Genomic DNA, 15,645 nt, shown 5'->3' with positions numbered 1-15,645 from the left:
ACTATTTGATCTTTGATATTTTTTTTATCTTAAATAAAGTTGTAATATTATATCATTGGGTGTCATGAGGGTTTTTCCTGTTTGGTGTTATTGCTGTTAAATTCTCCTAGCTTCGCTAGTGCAGTTCTAATTGGTATAATCCACATTTAACAATCATTCAGGTGTTAAGATTCTAATTTTAAGAAAAGAATGTAAGCATGAAATGTGTTTTCGCTTTACTCATTATAAACCAGGCTGTACACAGGGAGTGGATCAGACAGGAGGAAACTGAGGTAGGTGTTCACATCTGGGTTACAGAGGTAGGAATAATTTAATCTGCAATGCCCCCTAGTAACTGTGCTCTAAATGAGTATAATTTGAGTGGTATTCTGATATAATTTTAATCCTTCATAAAATGTGGAATAAAGATACATTGTATGGATTATGCTTTCACAAACTCAAAGTGCTCTAGGAGTGCCTCCATCAGCCTTTGTTACCAGAGGAGGCCCTAGTGCATAGCAGTTTATACATATGTAGAATTTAGGAAATTAAATAACATAAAGACACTTAAAATACAAAAATTTGTAGATAGATATAAATATACACATTTACATGTTGCTAAAGGTCATTTGATTTTAGGCTCTACATAAAATTGGCATCCATCTCGAACACTATATGAATGTAAAGCTCGCGTGCTGAATTTCAGCTCTTCAGGTCCAAATGGAGCTTCGTGGTCCAGGTAATAGACTCGCATATTGTTTGTGGACAACTGTACTAAAGTTTTAAGTTGCTTTTTAAATTCAGCAACGGTTTGATCAAGACGAACACTTATCGTTTGAACTTTCTCTTCATAGTGAATATCAACACTGGCTTGGTTTTGTGGTCGGAGATCTACCTCTGCAAGTGGCTCCAACTTACCATACTTTGTTACCAATTCTTGATACCTAAGATAATATAAAAAAAAAAAAGTTAGCCCTAATTTATCATGAGATGCCACCTTATATTCCAATATTTTATTATTGCTCAAATATAGACATTATAACATGACCACATATACAACACTGAATACAGCTGAACTGTATTAGTTGGACAGATTTTTCAATATCAGACTGTGTGTATGGCACATATAACCTATATTGAGGATGTAAACAATTTAGCGCATTCCAAAATTGTAAAGAAAAAAATATAATACAAAATTTAACATACATCATATGTCTAAATTTAACTTCAGCTGTTAATAAGGCACCGACAGTTTTCACACTCAAGTTATAGCATACCCCTTTATCATTGCCCTTCTTTTTGAAGTAAAACAAGGAGAGGGGCGCCTCATGAGTATGTTTTAAAAAAATTATTTAATAAACAACAATATCCACTCACATAAAGGAATGCAGAGTTGAGTTCAGAATCCGTAACTGGGCTGAAGAGATGAGATTGGACTGCAAGTCACAGCAGGTCCGTTTTGGCTGGCACCACATCAGATCCTTGACAGGAAGGGGTGGGATGACTGAGAACAGCAGAGTCTCCTTCAGGGGCCCAGGTTTGGCATACCACAGTCAGGCGGGATCAGGAGTGGTTCATCTGGCATGGGTATGGATTACAAGAGGTCTGGTGAGGGAGGGGGGACATCAGAGCTAATGGCTGGCCACGTTGTGGCTGGAAAAAGGCATCCGGCTTCCGCAATAGATAGAGAAACACGGCTGTGTGATCAGAGGCCAGAATGAGGCTTGAGCAGCAAGCACCGGGCTGTGACATCACAGATGCTTGAGAAAAGAGCGTGGCTATTCTTCCACCAATATCGAGCCAGCTCTGAAATGCGTTGAACATCTGTAACATCACAGCCCGGCGCCGTACCCTGTGCTTTCTGCTCAAGCCTCGTTCTAGCCTCTGATCACACGGCTGTGTTTCTCCATCTATTGCGGAAGCCGGACGCCTTTTGCCAACCACAGTGCGGCCAGCCATTGGCTCTGATGTCCCCCCTCCCTCACTAGACCTCTTGGAACCCATGTCAGATGGACCACTCCTGATACCACCTGACTGTGGTATGTCAAACCATCTCATCTCTTCAGCCCAGTTACGGATTCTAAACTCAACTCTGCATTCCTTCATGTGAGTGGATATTGTTGTTTATTAAATGTTTTTTTGATACTTACTCAGAGGCACCCCACTCATTTTTATTTTAGCTCACTGAAACCTGCTTCTGGTCTTCTCGGCAGCTACCCTGACCAACCCATTGATTTATATGAACACAAGTGTATATACACATCCTTATACATCTCTTTTATCCCTGTCCTTGGACTATTTGGTACTATACTGAACTATATTATTGAGGTACTTGTGCATTGCGCCTTTTTACTTCTCTTCGAAGTGGAAGCTATGAACTTTATAGGCCAATATTTGCTCATATTTACATAGAGAGTAACTCTGTGTATTACCTCAGAGAGATTGGAGGCTATAGTTCTGTTGCTTCTACTAGTTAAAGCGGTATTAAACCCAAAGGCCAACATTTATAAATTCTATTGCAACTTACCATTTCTTAGATGTGACAGCTGCATTTATTTTCTTTTTTAGGCTTTTTTTCTACTATTTTCACCTAGTGATCCTGCCAGTATGTCTACAGGTATTTTTTAAAAGAACAAGCTCTTCAGCAGAATATATCAGTTACACAGATGAGACCAATCATTTAACACTAGCAGGCACATTTACAATACTTGGCTTTAACTATTATTTATGTAAAAGGAAAAAAGCTGCTTGCTGCTTTTTTTTTTCGTGCAAGAAATGGTTGCCAGCGGCTATAGCCACTAGCGATAATAACTATGTTCTCCCTGCAGGGACATAAGAACACAATAGCTCCATTGGAAGGAATCAAGCAATTTTCACAAATCTATGGCCGGCTTAACACTGGTGTATTACTGGCCAGAGCACCTAGCTGGAAACAAAAAAGAAAACTCATGCAGCCACCACATCTAATGTTTGGTAAGCTAAAATATATATAAAAAAATGTTTTGGGTTAAATACCACTTTAAACTTGCTGCATATAATGTATGGGATACAATAGTTCTGTATTGTTTCAAGTGGGAATCTATGGAAATATTTAACAGTGCCAACTGTGGTGAGGGTATCTTACTGATCCCTGTAACTTTGAATATTAAGGGGAACACAATTTTTTTAAGGCATTCTTTCAATGATTAACACAATTGGGTTGATTTACTATTGATTTACAATTGGTTTGATTTTGAAAAGTGCAAAATCTGATGCAGTTGTGTGTGATTGCAAATCAGCTTCTAACATCAGCTGGTTCAATTATGCTTTGAAAAGAAAGAAAAAATGGAAGCTGATTGGTTTCTATGCAGAGCTACACCAGATTTTGCACTCTCCCGTTTCAATAAATTAGCTCCAATGAGTAGTGCTGTACTTATTAAAGTGGTTGTAAACCCTTTACAACCACTTTATGCTAAAGGTAAGCCTATAATAAGCCTTACCTGTAGCTACCCAGGATATCTCCTAAACTGTGCAGGTTTAGGAGATATTCTGGGTAGCTACAGGTAAGCCCTGTCCACTGCATGTGCCAATGTCTTCGGCGCATGAGCACTAAAGCAAATGAAAGCAACGGCACAAATGTGGCTGTGCTTCAGTCAGTGAGCCGTTACCGAAACCTCTCGCGCGCATGTGCGAGGGTTTGAAGTCATTGCCGCTCCGGCCAATCACAGTGCAAGAGCTGCGGAAATAACCCCCGGAAGAGATGTCGCTGGCCGGAGGGGGTTACGAGGACCACTGCGGGGGGCTTTGATCTAAGGTAAGTAATTCATAATGAGCTGGTCTAGCTCATTATGCCTTTTTTTCTTGCAGGGTTTTTTTTTTACAAGGGCTTACAACCACTTTAAGAACTGCTTTCTGCCATGTTTCAGCTGAGAAGTCCATCCTCATATCATTATCCCATTTGAGAATGACAGGTGATTTGGAGAAATGTATTCTATTTTGATAAAAAGTATATAACCAGGAAATACCTGCCTAAGTTGAGGGTAAAGTGTTGAAGAGTTTATAAGCCTCTTTTTTTGGTAAATATAAATTATATTATGTTGAGTAAATAAATACCTAAGTACACCCATAGAACGATGGCAAACTATGGTGTCCAATCATCTTTATAAGTGACAATTTAAAAGTCTTTACAGTTTACCAATTATGAGTTACACAGGAGAACTAGCGCTAGAATGAATGCTCTCCCTCTGTCGTTAGCGATAATATCTCACATGGCTAGTTTGATTGCAGTTTATATATGCATGAGGGGCCTACGCGCATGTTTGCGTTTGCACGTGAGCACAGGGGCACCTAAATAATTAATTTAAATGTGTTTTTTTACATGGCCAATTAAAACATTTTTTTAATCAACTTTATTGAACCACATTCCTTGTGATAGCGTGGGCAGTGACAGAGATCTGGGGTTTATTAGACCCCAGATCTCTGCCCCCCAAAGCAGCTGATCAAACTGAGATAAATTTGATCGGCTGATTTACCAGCTGGTAAACAAAAGACCAAAATTGGAAGTGACGAAATCCTCCAGGTCAAGAAGGCCTAAAGATGTCCAGTGACAGGATGTAACTCATAAAGGGGAGGCGTTTTATTAAGATGACATCATCATGCTGTGAGTCTGTATACCAGCATTCAGGATTACACATAGGCCAGTCTGCTGTTTGTTGGCTGATGCTTTTTGTAACATATCGCTGAATGAAGCTTTATTTGGTAAGCACGTTCTTAATTTTTGGTTTCTGAATGTTTGTAATTGACCTTTCTCATATTAAACAAAAAAGAATACAGTGAGCACTATCCGGGTCTTTTTTATGTCTAGATTTATATACTTGGTGAAAGTTTGGCTGGATTCATATAAGTGGTCGGCAAGAGAGGAGACAAGTGCGTCATGTTAACCATTACATCGGTAACAAGCTCTCTTGATCACTTTTCTTTTTCAGAGGTCATAGCATGGAGGTGACGAGATTAGTATGTCACCAGCTGGATTGTTGCATTTACAAGGAGTGATTTTTATTTTATTTTTCTTAGGAAGAGCATTGGATTTTTCACATGAGACATGAACTTTTGGATTGATTTATTATACGCTGTTAGCACTTTATATGTTCTAATTAAAGAAAGGCTGACATTGCTTACCCATTTGAAAACACTATTTGCTCAGATGTCTCAGGCTTCAATATTTCAGGTTTCAAATTTGTAACAAGCATGCATGGTCAGAAATGCTAACCTCAATAATTCTCTCACTATTGGATTGCTTAAGGCTGGCTTCACTTTTGTGCATTGTAGTAACACACAGTAAGATGCACACTTTACCATACTTTTCATATTGATCACACTGGATATGTTGGATACATACAAACATGGATGTGTAAAACAGGTACTTTCAGGGTTATTCAATAAATGGTGCAATCAACAATTTACAGCAACCAATCAGATTTTAGTTTACTGGATTAGGATGCATTAAGATGTTTTTAGAATTTTGGGGTGATTTGGGTCCCTGTTCTTTGTACACCATTGCTTCATACTCCTGTTTACTAAGCTGCCTGGCTGGTTCACCAGGAAACAGAATTAGAGAAAGGGGTATTTAACTGAAAAGTTTTGAGACAGCTCATCTAAAACCATGCAATATTTCCAGAGATGTTCCATGGAAAAATATGGGTATGGATAAAAAATGATATTTGAAAGGTAACTGCTAAGTCTTTGCATGGGGAGCGTAAAATACCCAGCTATAACAAGATGAGATGCATGCATGAGATGCATAGATGAGATTCATGCAAAGGAACTTTTGAGGATACTAGCATGCTGTGTTGAAGTTAGTAAGGAAAAATTATAATTGCAAGCACATTGTAGAGTTTGGGAGTAGGGATACAGAGTACTCTAGGTACCCTGTGCTGCTGAGCAAGGGGAAAAAATAAATGGGTATTTCCAGAGACACTATAGTGCTGAATTGTGGTTAGAGAGGAAATGTGGAAATTGCAGGGACACTGCAGAGTTTGAGAGGAGACATCTCCCTAGGTACCGTGTGCTGCTGAACAATAATTGAGAAAAAGTGAGGCATTTCCTGAGGCAAGAAGATGCAGAAAGTAAAAAAATATATATTTTTTGAAACATTTTGAAAGTTGTAGCTTAAATGCACTTTTCTTGCCACTAATTTCCCAGTTTAATAAGCTATATTACATTCATGAAGGTAAATAGAAATTTCATGGGAAGTAAGTGAGCAGCAAGTAAGTCAGAAACATGATGATTCACAGGAAAGAATGACCCAGTCACTTGTAACATGAGACGCAGGCAGTTTGGAATAGCATACTGGCGCTATGAACTGGAAAGACTCAACCATTAATCGCTGCACAAGACCTATCAGTGTCTCTCTTTCACATTGCACAGATGGAGAGCTATGGACAAAGGATTCATTGACAGTAGAGAGGTTGGTCTCTTAGCCGAGTCTTGAAGTTTTAAGGTTTTTGCTGCTAATAAGTGATAACTATCTAATGAATCGATGATAGATTAAATTCTGAATCTTCATTACAGTATTTCATTTTTAAAGCTGAATACAATGATCTTCAAAATAGATAGGCGTCTTCCTCCTCCCTGATGTTTTTTATGACTCTAAAAGCAAGTTAAAATTCTTTCACTTGCTTTCATTCACTCTGAACCTCCCATGTCCAAATACAATTTTTGGGCTTGAATTTGTACTACTTTATGGAGTTTTCTTCTATATTATTACAAGAAACTTTTATGTGTTATTGTAAATCCAACTGTTCTGAATAGTATTCTAATGAGAGACCATGTAATTCTTTTGCAAAGCTTTATATTGTTGTTGTCTTGTTTATTTGAACAGCCATAGCAAAATGTTGTGAAATCATGTAAAAGATAATATTTCAGGTCTAGAATCATGTTTACAACTTCAGCAGACACCACAGGGTATGGTATGGATTGAGTATGTTAATATAAATTTTACCTTGCAGTAAAGGCAACCAAGCATTTCATAGCAAGCTAAGCTATAGCTGGCCATACATTTCTTGATCAATTTTCTTCAGATTTACCTTCAACTATGTAGAGCAAGGGTCTGCCTGATAGCATACACATTTAAAATGTTCAAAACTATATATGACAAACCCAGCAATATAACTCAGTTTAATCCTTTAACTACCACTGATGAGCCCAATTTCACAATTGGGCTCATCAGTGGTAATTCAAGCCATCAATGAATTAACCACCTTGACAGTATGATTATGTCAGATTTTTGCGTCTCAAAGCGGTACGATGTTTTGCAATTTGGCGTTTTATATCGTAGGCATGTAATTATTAGTAATAACACACTTAAATCTGTCCAAACAAGAGTCTAGTAGACATCATGGGTATGATAAAGTTTGAAACATGAAATAATAAATTATAATATAATAAATAACTATAAATAATTATAAAAAAATACAAATACAATAAAATTAATTTCCCCACGATTCAAAATCGCTCAATTCTGCAAGTGTTCCAATTTACTATTGCTGTTTTCTAGCTGGTCTAATACCGCTTTTGATGTAAAGAGACACTTTTTGGTGGGAAATATATCAGCATGCCATATCTGTATTGTGATTTAAGATGAAATGCTTTGAAATTCTGAAGATAATTCATATGTTTTCATAGAGTCAACGATTCCCCTGAAGATGACCACTCTATGGTCTAAACGCGTCGTTTCAACACCCCATAGCACTTGCTATGTAACTATGTTCAACAGTTTTGTTTACCTTGCTTGCATGCAACATTGTGGAATATGTAGCATATTATCTGGCCAGATTTTCATATATTGTATTTTAATTATAATGTGACATCTGATAACTGCTGAATAAAATATTTTCTTATTAACAATCTTACATACTTTAATCGTGTTTACATTGCTGTCTAAAGCCCCATTGGGGAAACCGTCCTATATTATTAGGGGCACTTTTTGGTTGCCATGGACAATCTCAAGTTGTCAGGTAGAAATAACAGTATATATACCGTAATATAAAACTGCATGCAGGGTGTTGAACAAAGCACTAGAGAAAAGAAGGATGTGAAATGATTTGATACAGTAATGTAATCTATAAGACAGGGTTATGAATTTTGAATTTCTTGAATTTGCTGCCAGGCTCTGCCCCCATGCCTTGCAACTCTCGCAGGGAACGGAGCCTGGCACACAGAGGCCTTCGGGTGGAGGACACAGCAGGGGGACATTGCAGGATCCTGGGGACAAGGTAAGTAACCTGGACCAGGATCCTAAGATGCAATCCCTAGTGTGGTTTGGGGTTACCGCCAATGGTACTGAAATTTAACCCTGAGACACACTCGGGAATACCACCAGGGAGGTTAATGGAGCTTTGAGATGAGGGAGATGCATTTGAAGAGGCATCCTCTTCTCCCAACACTCAGACGCTTCTGAAAACCCGTTTCCTTCTCCTGTATATTTCAAACCCAAATCTTAAAATTCCCCAATCTTGGGCAACAACCCCAATATTTGGACATTTGGGCAGCAAACTACTAAAGAAATAGAAAATACAGTATGATCTAAAACTGGCACAGACAATCTCTCCTTAATACATAGAAAAGCCCTTGTATCCCTGCAGAAGGATGTTGATAAAGTAATCAAACCAGCTGAAAAAACGCGGTAACCTAGTAATCATGAACCGTGAAAACTATGTACAGATCTCAAATTGTAATTGATAACTACTGCATTGAATATAGGAATATTACCCATAAAGCTTTTTAGATAACACCATAGACAAACAAACATGGAATTACCTCAATATTAAGGAGCCAAAAATACCCACCTTCTATAGTAGGCGAAGACCAAATAATGATAACCATATACCATAAATGGTCAAGAAAGGGTGGATAGGGATAAAGCTTACGCTGTGGTTTTATGAGCCAAGGACAAAATGTTGTGTTATGATTACCAAATAACAAAATAAACAACCAGGTAGGTAGGCTAGGGCTTTATCTCCCTTTAAAATGGTACTATGTATATTATCTAGAGAGTACCTTTAACAAAGGATAATACACTGTATATGTTTAAAAGAATCTTATATTTTTATAAATATATTTTTAACTAAAAGCAGAACAAAACTAAGCAGTACTCGTTTCTGCTCTGGTGATGCAACGTCTGCCAGCTCCCTCACAGGGCGCCAACATCTTCGCCTGGTCTTCTTTTGGATTTGGTGTCTTTGGTCCTCCAGTGATTAGCCAGCTCGGGATGATGTAACACCTTTGCATGTTGCACAGGAGTTAATTTATCCCGATATCAAGGCAGGCCAAAAAAATATGTTGGGCATGTGCAGATCAGTGTACAATCCAAACAAGTTTGCCGACAGGCATAATATGAATCTTCGACAATAAAAAGCCTTCGTCTAGCGCTTTTTTTTGCAGGTAAATTTCCCAATAATGACAATCTAAAAAAAATAATTCTGCTGCTTATGCCACAAAAAAAACACATATTTTTAATCCCAGTAGCTGCTCACACTCTCATGCATATAAACATTAAAGTGCCACTTTATTCATACAATTAAGTACTAATAGATCACTTCATACTGGCCCCTTTTGCAGGTATAGCTATGTAAAAAATTTAAAATTACTGCCTATACCGTTTCAAATCCAGTAAGGCACTGTCTTTCCCTGCTCTGCACATGCTCAGTTGCACTTTGGTATGGCCTTTTAACATACATGTTTAAAAGAAAACATTTTATGTAATTTGACATTGGATATATTTAATATTGTAATACAAAAAGTGCAGCTCTAAAAATGAACAGGTCCTAAACAAGGACAAAGAAAGAAAAAGTATAAAACGTGCGTCGGGTCGTATCTACAGCTACTACTGCATAGAATCTACTCATATACAAGCACTTGTTTTATCCTCTCAAATGTGAGTTTAAATTTTAAATGTTTTCAAATAAATGTTTTTCCTGTTAAACGGATTTACACTATGTGCATACCTTTTCCTTACTTTTGGTGACACCTGAATATCTCTGCCATGGAACCCATCGTTAATATTGTGGTTATGCTACTTATTGCTAAGATGAAAGTGTGACTATCTTACCCTGATGTTTGCCAGTTCCAGTGCTGAGGTCTTGGTGTTTTTGGTCTAGTGTCACCATACAGCCCTTTTAGACTCATTTGGTGTATGCCTTGCTAAGTCCATTCAATCCGGTAAGTCTTATTCCTATCAGTGGTGGTGGCTTTACTGCTATCATCATGTTTGTGTTAACTGAAGATCAACTTTCACTTGTTTGGATTATCACTTCACTTATGCTATTACAGTCATCACAAAGTTTAATCATCATACATTTTATAAATTGTTTGCTTTCAATTCATATGTATATTTACTTATAGAGCGAATATCATTACTCACTTATATACAGTGCCTTGCGAATGTCTTCGGCCCCCTTGAACTTTGCGACCTTTTGCCACATTTCAGGCTTTAAACATAAAGATATACAACTAATTTTTTTTGAAGAATCAACAAGTGGGACACAATCATGAAGTGGAACGAAATTTATTGGATATTTCAAACTTTAAAAAAAACAAAAAAAAAAAAAACTGAAAAATTGGGCGTGCAAAATTATTCAGCCCCTTTACTTTCAGTGCAACAAACTCTCTCCAGAAGTTCAGTGAGGATCACTGAATGATCCAATGTTGACCTAAATGACTAATGATGATAAATAGAATCCACCTGTGTGTAATCAAGTCTCCGTATAAATGCACCTGCACTGTGATAGTCTCAGAGGTCCGTTTAAAGCGCAGAGAGCATCATGAAGAACAAGGAACACACCAGGCAGGTCCGAGATACTGTTGTGAAGTTTAAAGCCGGATTTGGATACAAAAATATTTCCCAAGCTTTAAACATCCCAAGGAGCACTGTGCAAGCGATAATATTGAAATGGAAGGAGTATCAGACCACTGCAAATCTACGAAGACCTGGCCGTCCCTCTAAACTTTCAGCTCATACAAGAAGACTGATCAGAGATGCAGCCAAGAGGCCCATGATCACTCTGGATGAACTGCAGAGATCTACAGCTGAGGTGGGAGACTCTGTCCATAGGACAACAATCAGTCGTATACTGCACAAATCTGGCCTTTATGGAAGAGTGGCAAGAAGAAAGCCATTTCTTAAAGATATCCATAAAAAGTATTGTTTAAAGTTTGCCACAAGCCACCTGGGAGACACACCAAACATGTGGAAGAATGTGCTCTGGTCAGATGAAACCAAAATCGAACTTTTTGGCAACAATGCAAAACGTTATGTTTGGCGTAAAAGCAACACAGCTCATCACCCTGAACACACCATCCCCACTGTCAAACACAGTGGTGGCAGCATCATGGTTTGGGCCTGCTTTTCTTCAGCAGGGACAGGGAAGATGGTTAAAATTGATGGGAAGATGGATGGAGCCAAATACGGGACCATTCTGGAAGAAAACCTGAGACTGGGACGGAGATTTGTCTTCCAACAAGACAATGATCCAAAACATAAGGCAAAATCTACAATGGAATGGTTCACAAATAAACATATCCAGGTGTTAGAATGGCCAAGTCAAAGTGCCTGAATCCAATCGAGAATCTGTGGAAAGAACTGAAAACTGCTGTTCACAAACGCTCTCCACCCAACCTCACTGAGCTCGAGCTGTTTTGCAAGAAGTAATGCGCAAAAATTTCAGTCTCTCGATGTGCAAAACTGAGACATACCCCAAGCGACTTACAGCTGTAATCACAGCAAAAGATGGCGCTACAAAGTATTAACTTAAGGGGGCTGAATAATTTTGCACGCCCAATTTTTCAGTTTTTTATTTTTTTAAAAGTTTGAAATATCCAATAAATTTCATTCCACTTCATGATTGTGTCCCACTTGTTGATTCTTCAAAAAAAAAATAGTTTTATATCTTTATGTTTGAAGCCTGAAATGTGGCAAAAGGTCGCAAAGTTTAAGGGGCACTGAAATTGTTTATGTGTTTAAGACTCTAAACAAGTTTTATACTTTTTTTTTAATTTGTCCTTGTTTAGGACCTGTTCATTTTTAGCGCAGCACTTTTTGTATTACTATTTTGTCTAGGCTGTTTGTCATAGGTTGTGCTAGCGGCTGTTTCATGATCACGGATAACGCGGTATTCACATATTTTTTTACACTGTATATTTAATATTTGTTCAATGTTTCAGTGCTGACAATTTTATCACTACTATGTTTTATTACTTAGATGCACTGGGATTAGGTGCACTATATATTCTAATGCCAGTGTATTTATATTGGAAATTTGTTGTGATAAAAGGTTTTACATGGTAAAGCACTATGTAGTGATTTTGCTTTTTGCCCTGAGAGCCAGAGAGCATAGGAGGTGGTACCTGTTGGAACTGGAAATCAGAGGACCCCAGAAAAGGGAAACATGAGTTTTATGACCCAATATAATATATGGGTCATATGGAGAAGATGACAGCACACTTGGTATGGAGTACAAAGGGGGTGGAAAGTGGATTTCAGCACTACAGTGACATTGTAGGCACAAGGCACAGTGGGGTCCATTTACTAAAATTGGAAAGTGCAAAATTTGGTGCAGCTCTGCATAGAAACCAATCAGCTTCCAGGTTTATTTTGTCAAAACTTAATTGAACAAGCTGAAGTTAGAAGCGGATTGTCTACCATGCACACCTTTGCCAGATTTTGCACCCCAGTTTTAGTAAATCAACCCCAGTGTTATATGTTAAAGTTGAAAAAGAAAGACGGAAACTTTTTCCATTTTGGGTGTTGGATGTTTGTTAATTAGCAGTATATTTGAGGTTGTATTGCACTACCTTTTTGATACACAAATTTTCAAGAGTGACACCATCATATTGATTTACATGGAGTATCGCTGTACTGTTTTTTATTTAAAGTTTCACATTAGGAAATGGTTAATTTATATGTTACTCTTTTTCTAGCAGATTTTGTATTAAAACAAGATGTTTCAACAGTAAAAAAAAAAAGAACATTTATTTAAGTTCACTGACTGCTGCTCTGGGCAAATCTTCCAGATCTGACTTTAACCTTGACAGACATTTAAGCTGGAGAAGAACAATAGTCACCATTATAACACAGGGCCAATAGGGGACTTGTTTGTATACACTTAAAACTGGACCTGAAAAGGTATTTTGTGTCAGACCTAACTCCCCTCTATCTTTTGTCCCAGGTCTCACCTTAATGGGACATCTTCCTTTGGGAAATTCATATAGTAACGGAGGAAGAATCTCTCTGAGTCTTCTCTTTCACCTTCTGTGACAACGCTGCCATTCAGTTTGGAAACAGATGGTAATCTAGGAGTTTATACAAGAGAAAATGTTTAGCTGGGCCATCATTGCACTAAAACTGGTAGAGGAGAATGATTTGATCAGTAAATCAATATGCTTTTACATCACATTGTGAGAAGTTTTAATGGGTGCCTGTCAGGTATAATCAAAGAGAAGCGATAATGGTTTAGGTCAAATTTATTTTCTTTTTTTAACACTTCTGTACTATACAACCCCATTAAGACAGCCTACTTGCAATAATCGTTGGAATAATTTTCTTTGGATCTGAGATGGTACATAATAACTTTTTTTTTTGGTCCCCTAATGGGGTTAGTCTTCTCCGGAGCAAGGGTGCTAGGAGGGTCAGACAGAGGCGGTCAGCAGCCTGTGCCTCCGTAGATCAAAGAGCTCATGCTTGCTGCACAGCTTGCGACTCTCTCTCTCTCTCTCCCACTCACTTCCTTGACACAGGTGCCGATTTTCCTCTGCTGCCTTTCAAGCCTCTCTCCCCTGGGACCTAACCTCTTCGGTACGAAAGTCCTAGTATTTAGGGTTTGAAGACTCTGCAACTGTCCCCCTTAAAGGGACCACGACTCAAATATTGGGGAAATGTACCTGCCATCCAGGACACATTCCCGGTGTCCTGTACAATATGCACGTGAAACTCGAAAAATTCGAATATTGTGCAAAAGTTAATTTATTTCACGAATTCAACTCAAGTTAAACTAATATATGACATATACTCATTACATGCAAAGCAAGATAGTTCAAGCCGCGATTTGTCATAATTGTGATGATTACTTCATTTTCCACAAAGCCAAAAGCACCAAACGTGGTTTCATGACCGTTGGATTACCGTGATTGATTAGCCAGCAAACTTGCCTGACCTGAACCCCATAGAGAATCTATGGTGCATTGCCAAGATAAAGATGAAAGACATGAGACTGAACAATGCAGAAGAGCTGAAGGCCACTATTGAAGCATCCTGGTCCTCCATAACACCTCAGCAGTGCCACAGGCTGATGGCTCCCATGCCACGCCGCATTGAGGCAGTAATTGCTGCAAAAGGGGCCCCAACCAAGTACTGAGTACATATGCATGCTTCTACTTTTCAGAGGTCCCATATTCTATGTACAATCCTTGTTTTTTTGATTGCATGTAATATTCTAATTTTCTGAGATTGTGGATTTGGGGTTTTCATGAGCTGTAAGCCATAATCATCACAATTATGACAAATCACAGCTTGAACTATCTTGCGTTGCATGCAATGAGTCTATCTCATATATTAGTTTCTCCTTTTAAGTTGCATTAGTGAAATAAATTAACTTTTGCACGGTATTCAATTTTTTTGAGTTTCACCTGTATATATAGATCTATATATAGATCTATATATATATCTATATATAGATCTATATCTATATATATATAGATAGATATGCGTGTGTGTGTGTGTGTGTCCGGCTTCCCCAAAACTATTGGGCCGACTGTGGTAGCCAGATAATTAGTGTAATTGTTAATGCAAGTTAGATAATGAAAGTTAAAAAGGACCAATTCCTATGCTTTACAACAGTGGCCATCAATCCTGTCCTCTGGGCCCACTAGCAGGCCTGGTTTGCAAGTTAACTGAAATACATCACAGGCAATATAATTTGCTGCTCAATGATTGCAGAATTCTAGTCTTCATCTCCCCAAAGTAACACATAAAATCTGGCCTGTTAGTGGGTCCTGAGGACTGCTCTACAATGCCAATTTTAATTTTCATTGTGAATCTGTTACTTTATCCATCAGATTACATTTTCTACTTTTTATTACAGCTTTAGAAATAAAAGCTGAAGTGTATGCAAGACTCCTTTCACACTGAGGCAGTGTTCAGGCGCTTTAGCGCTAGAAATAGCCTCTGAAATCCGCCTCCCATTCATTGCAGTGTGTCTTTTCACACTGGGGGCGGTGTGCTTGTGGGACGTTATGAAAAGTCCTGCAAGCAGAATCTTTGGGGTGGGTTGGGAGCGCTGTAAATAGCTTTTCAAAACGTCCTGCCCATTGCAGTGAAGGGCAGCGCTTCCACAGCGCCTTAAAAGTGATTTGAAAGCTTGTTTTTAAGGTAAAAACTGCCCCGCCAGTGTCTGAAAAGCAGACTCTTGAGTATTTTTTTCAATAAATGATAGTTATCATACTGCATAGGATAAATACCTGGCAACAACTAATTTCCTGCGTTCTTCTGTGGTATAAGGCTCCACTAGAGGAATACCTAATAACCTGACTTCTTCTATCTTCGGTAAAGTGTTTAGTTTTTCAATGTCCTTCCAGGAACTTAGACCTGCACAAGATAATAAAAGGGTTATATAAAACATACCAGGCATATCTAAA

At 38.2% G+C, this 15,645-nt stretch overlaps 1 protein-coding gene across 7 annotated transcripts in view; it reads right to left on the bottom strand.

Annotated features, from left to right (window-relative positions):
- Window positions 1–355: 355 nt before the first annotated feature.
- TBCEL (tubulin folding cofactor E like) overlaps window positions 356–15,645 on the bottom strand; it is a 66,336-nt gene continuing 51,046 nt past the window's right edge. For all 7 annotated transcript variants that reach the window (XM_040325551.1, XM_040325548.1, XM_040325554.1 and 4 more), the window contains 3 exons: window positions 15,469–15,595; window positions 13,189–13,305; window positions 356–923 (listed from right to left, as the gene is read on the bottom strand). In XM_040325551.1, coding sequence (XP_040181485.1) covers window positions 605–923; window positions 13,189–13,305; window positions 15,469–15,595 — 563 coding nt within the window. In that variant the 3' untranslated portion in view covers window positions 356–604. The remainder of the gene's footprint in view (window positions 924–13,188; window positions 13,306–15,468; window positions 15,596–15,645) is intronic.

This window comes from Rana temporaria, chromosome 10, assembly GCF_905171775.1.
Source record: "Rana temporaria chromosome 10, aRanTem1.1, whole genome shotgun sequence".
Classification (NCBI taxonomy): Eukaryota; Metazoa; Chordata; class Amphibia; order Anura; family Ranidae; genus Rana; species Rana temporaria.
Note: the sequence above shows the minus strand (reverse complement) of the source record. Positions and strands in the feature narration are given on the sequence as shown.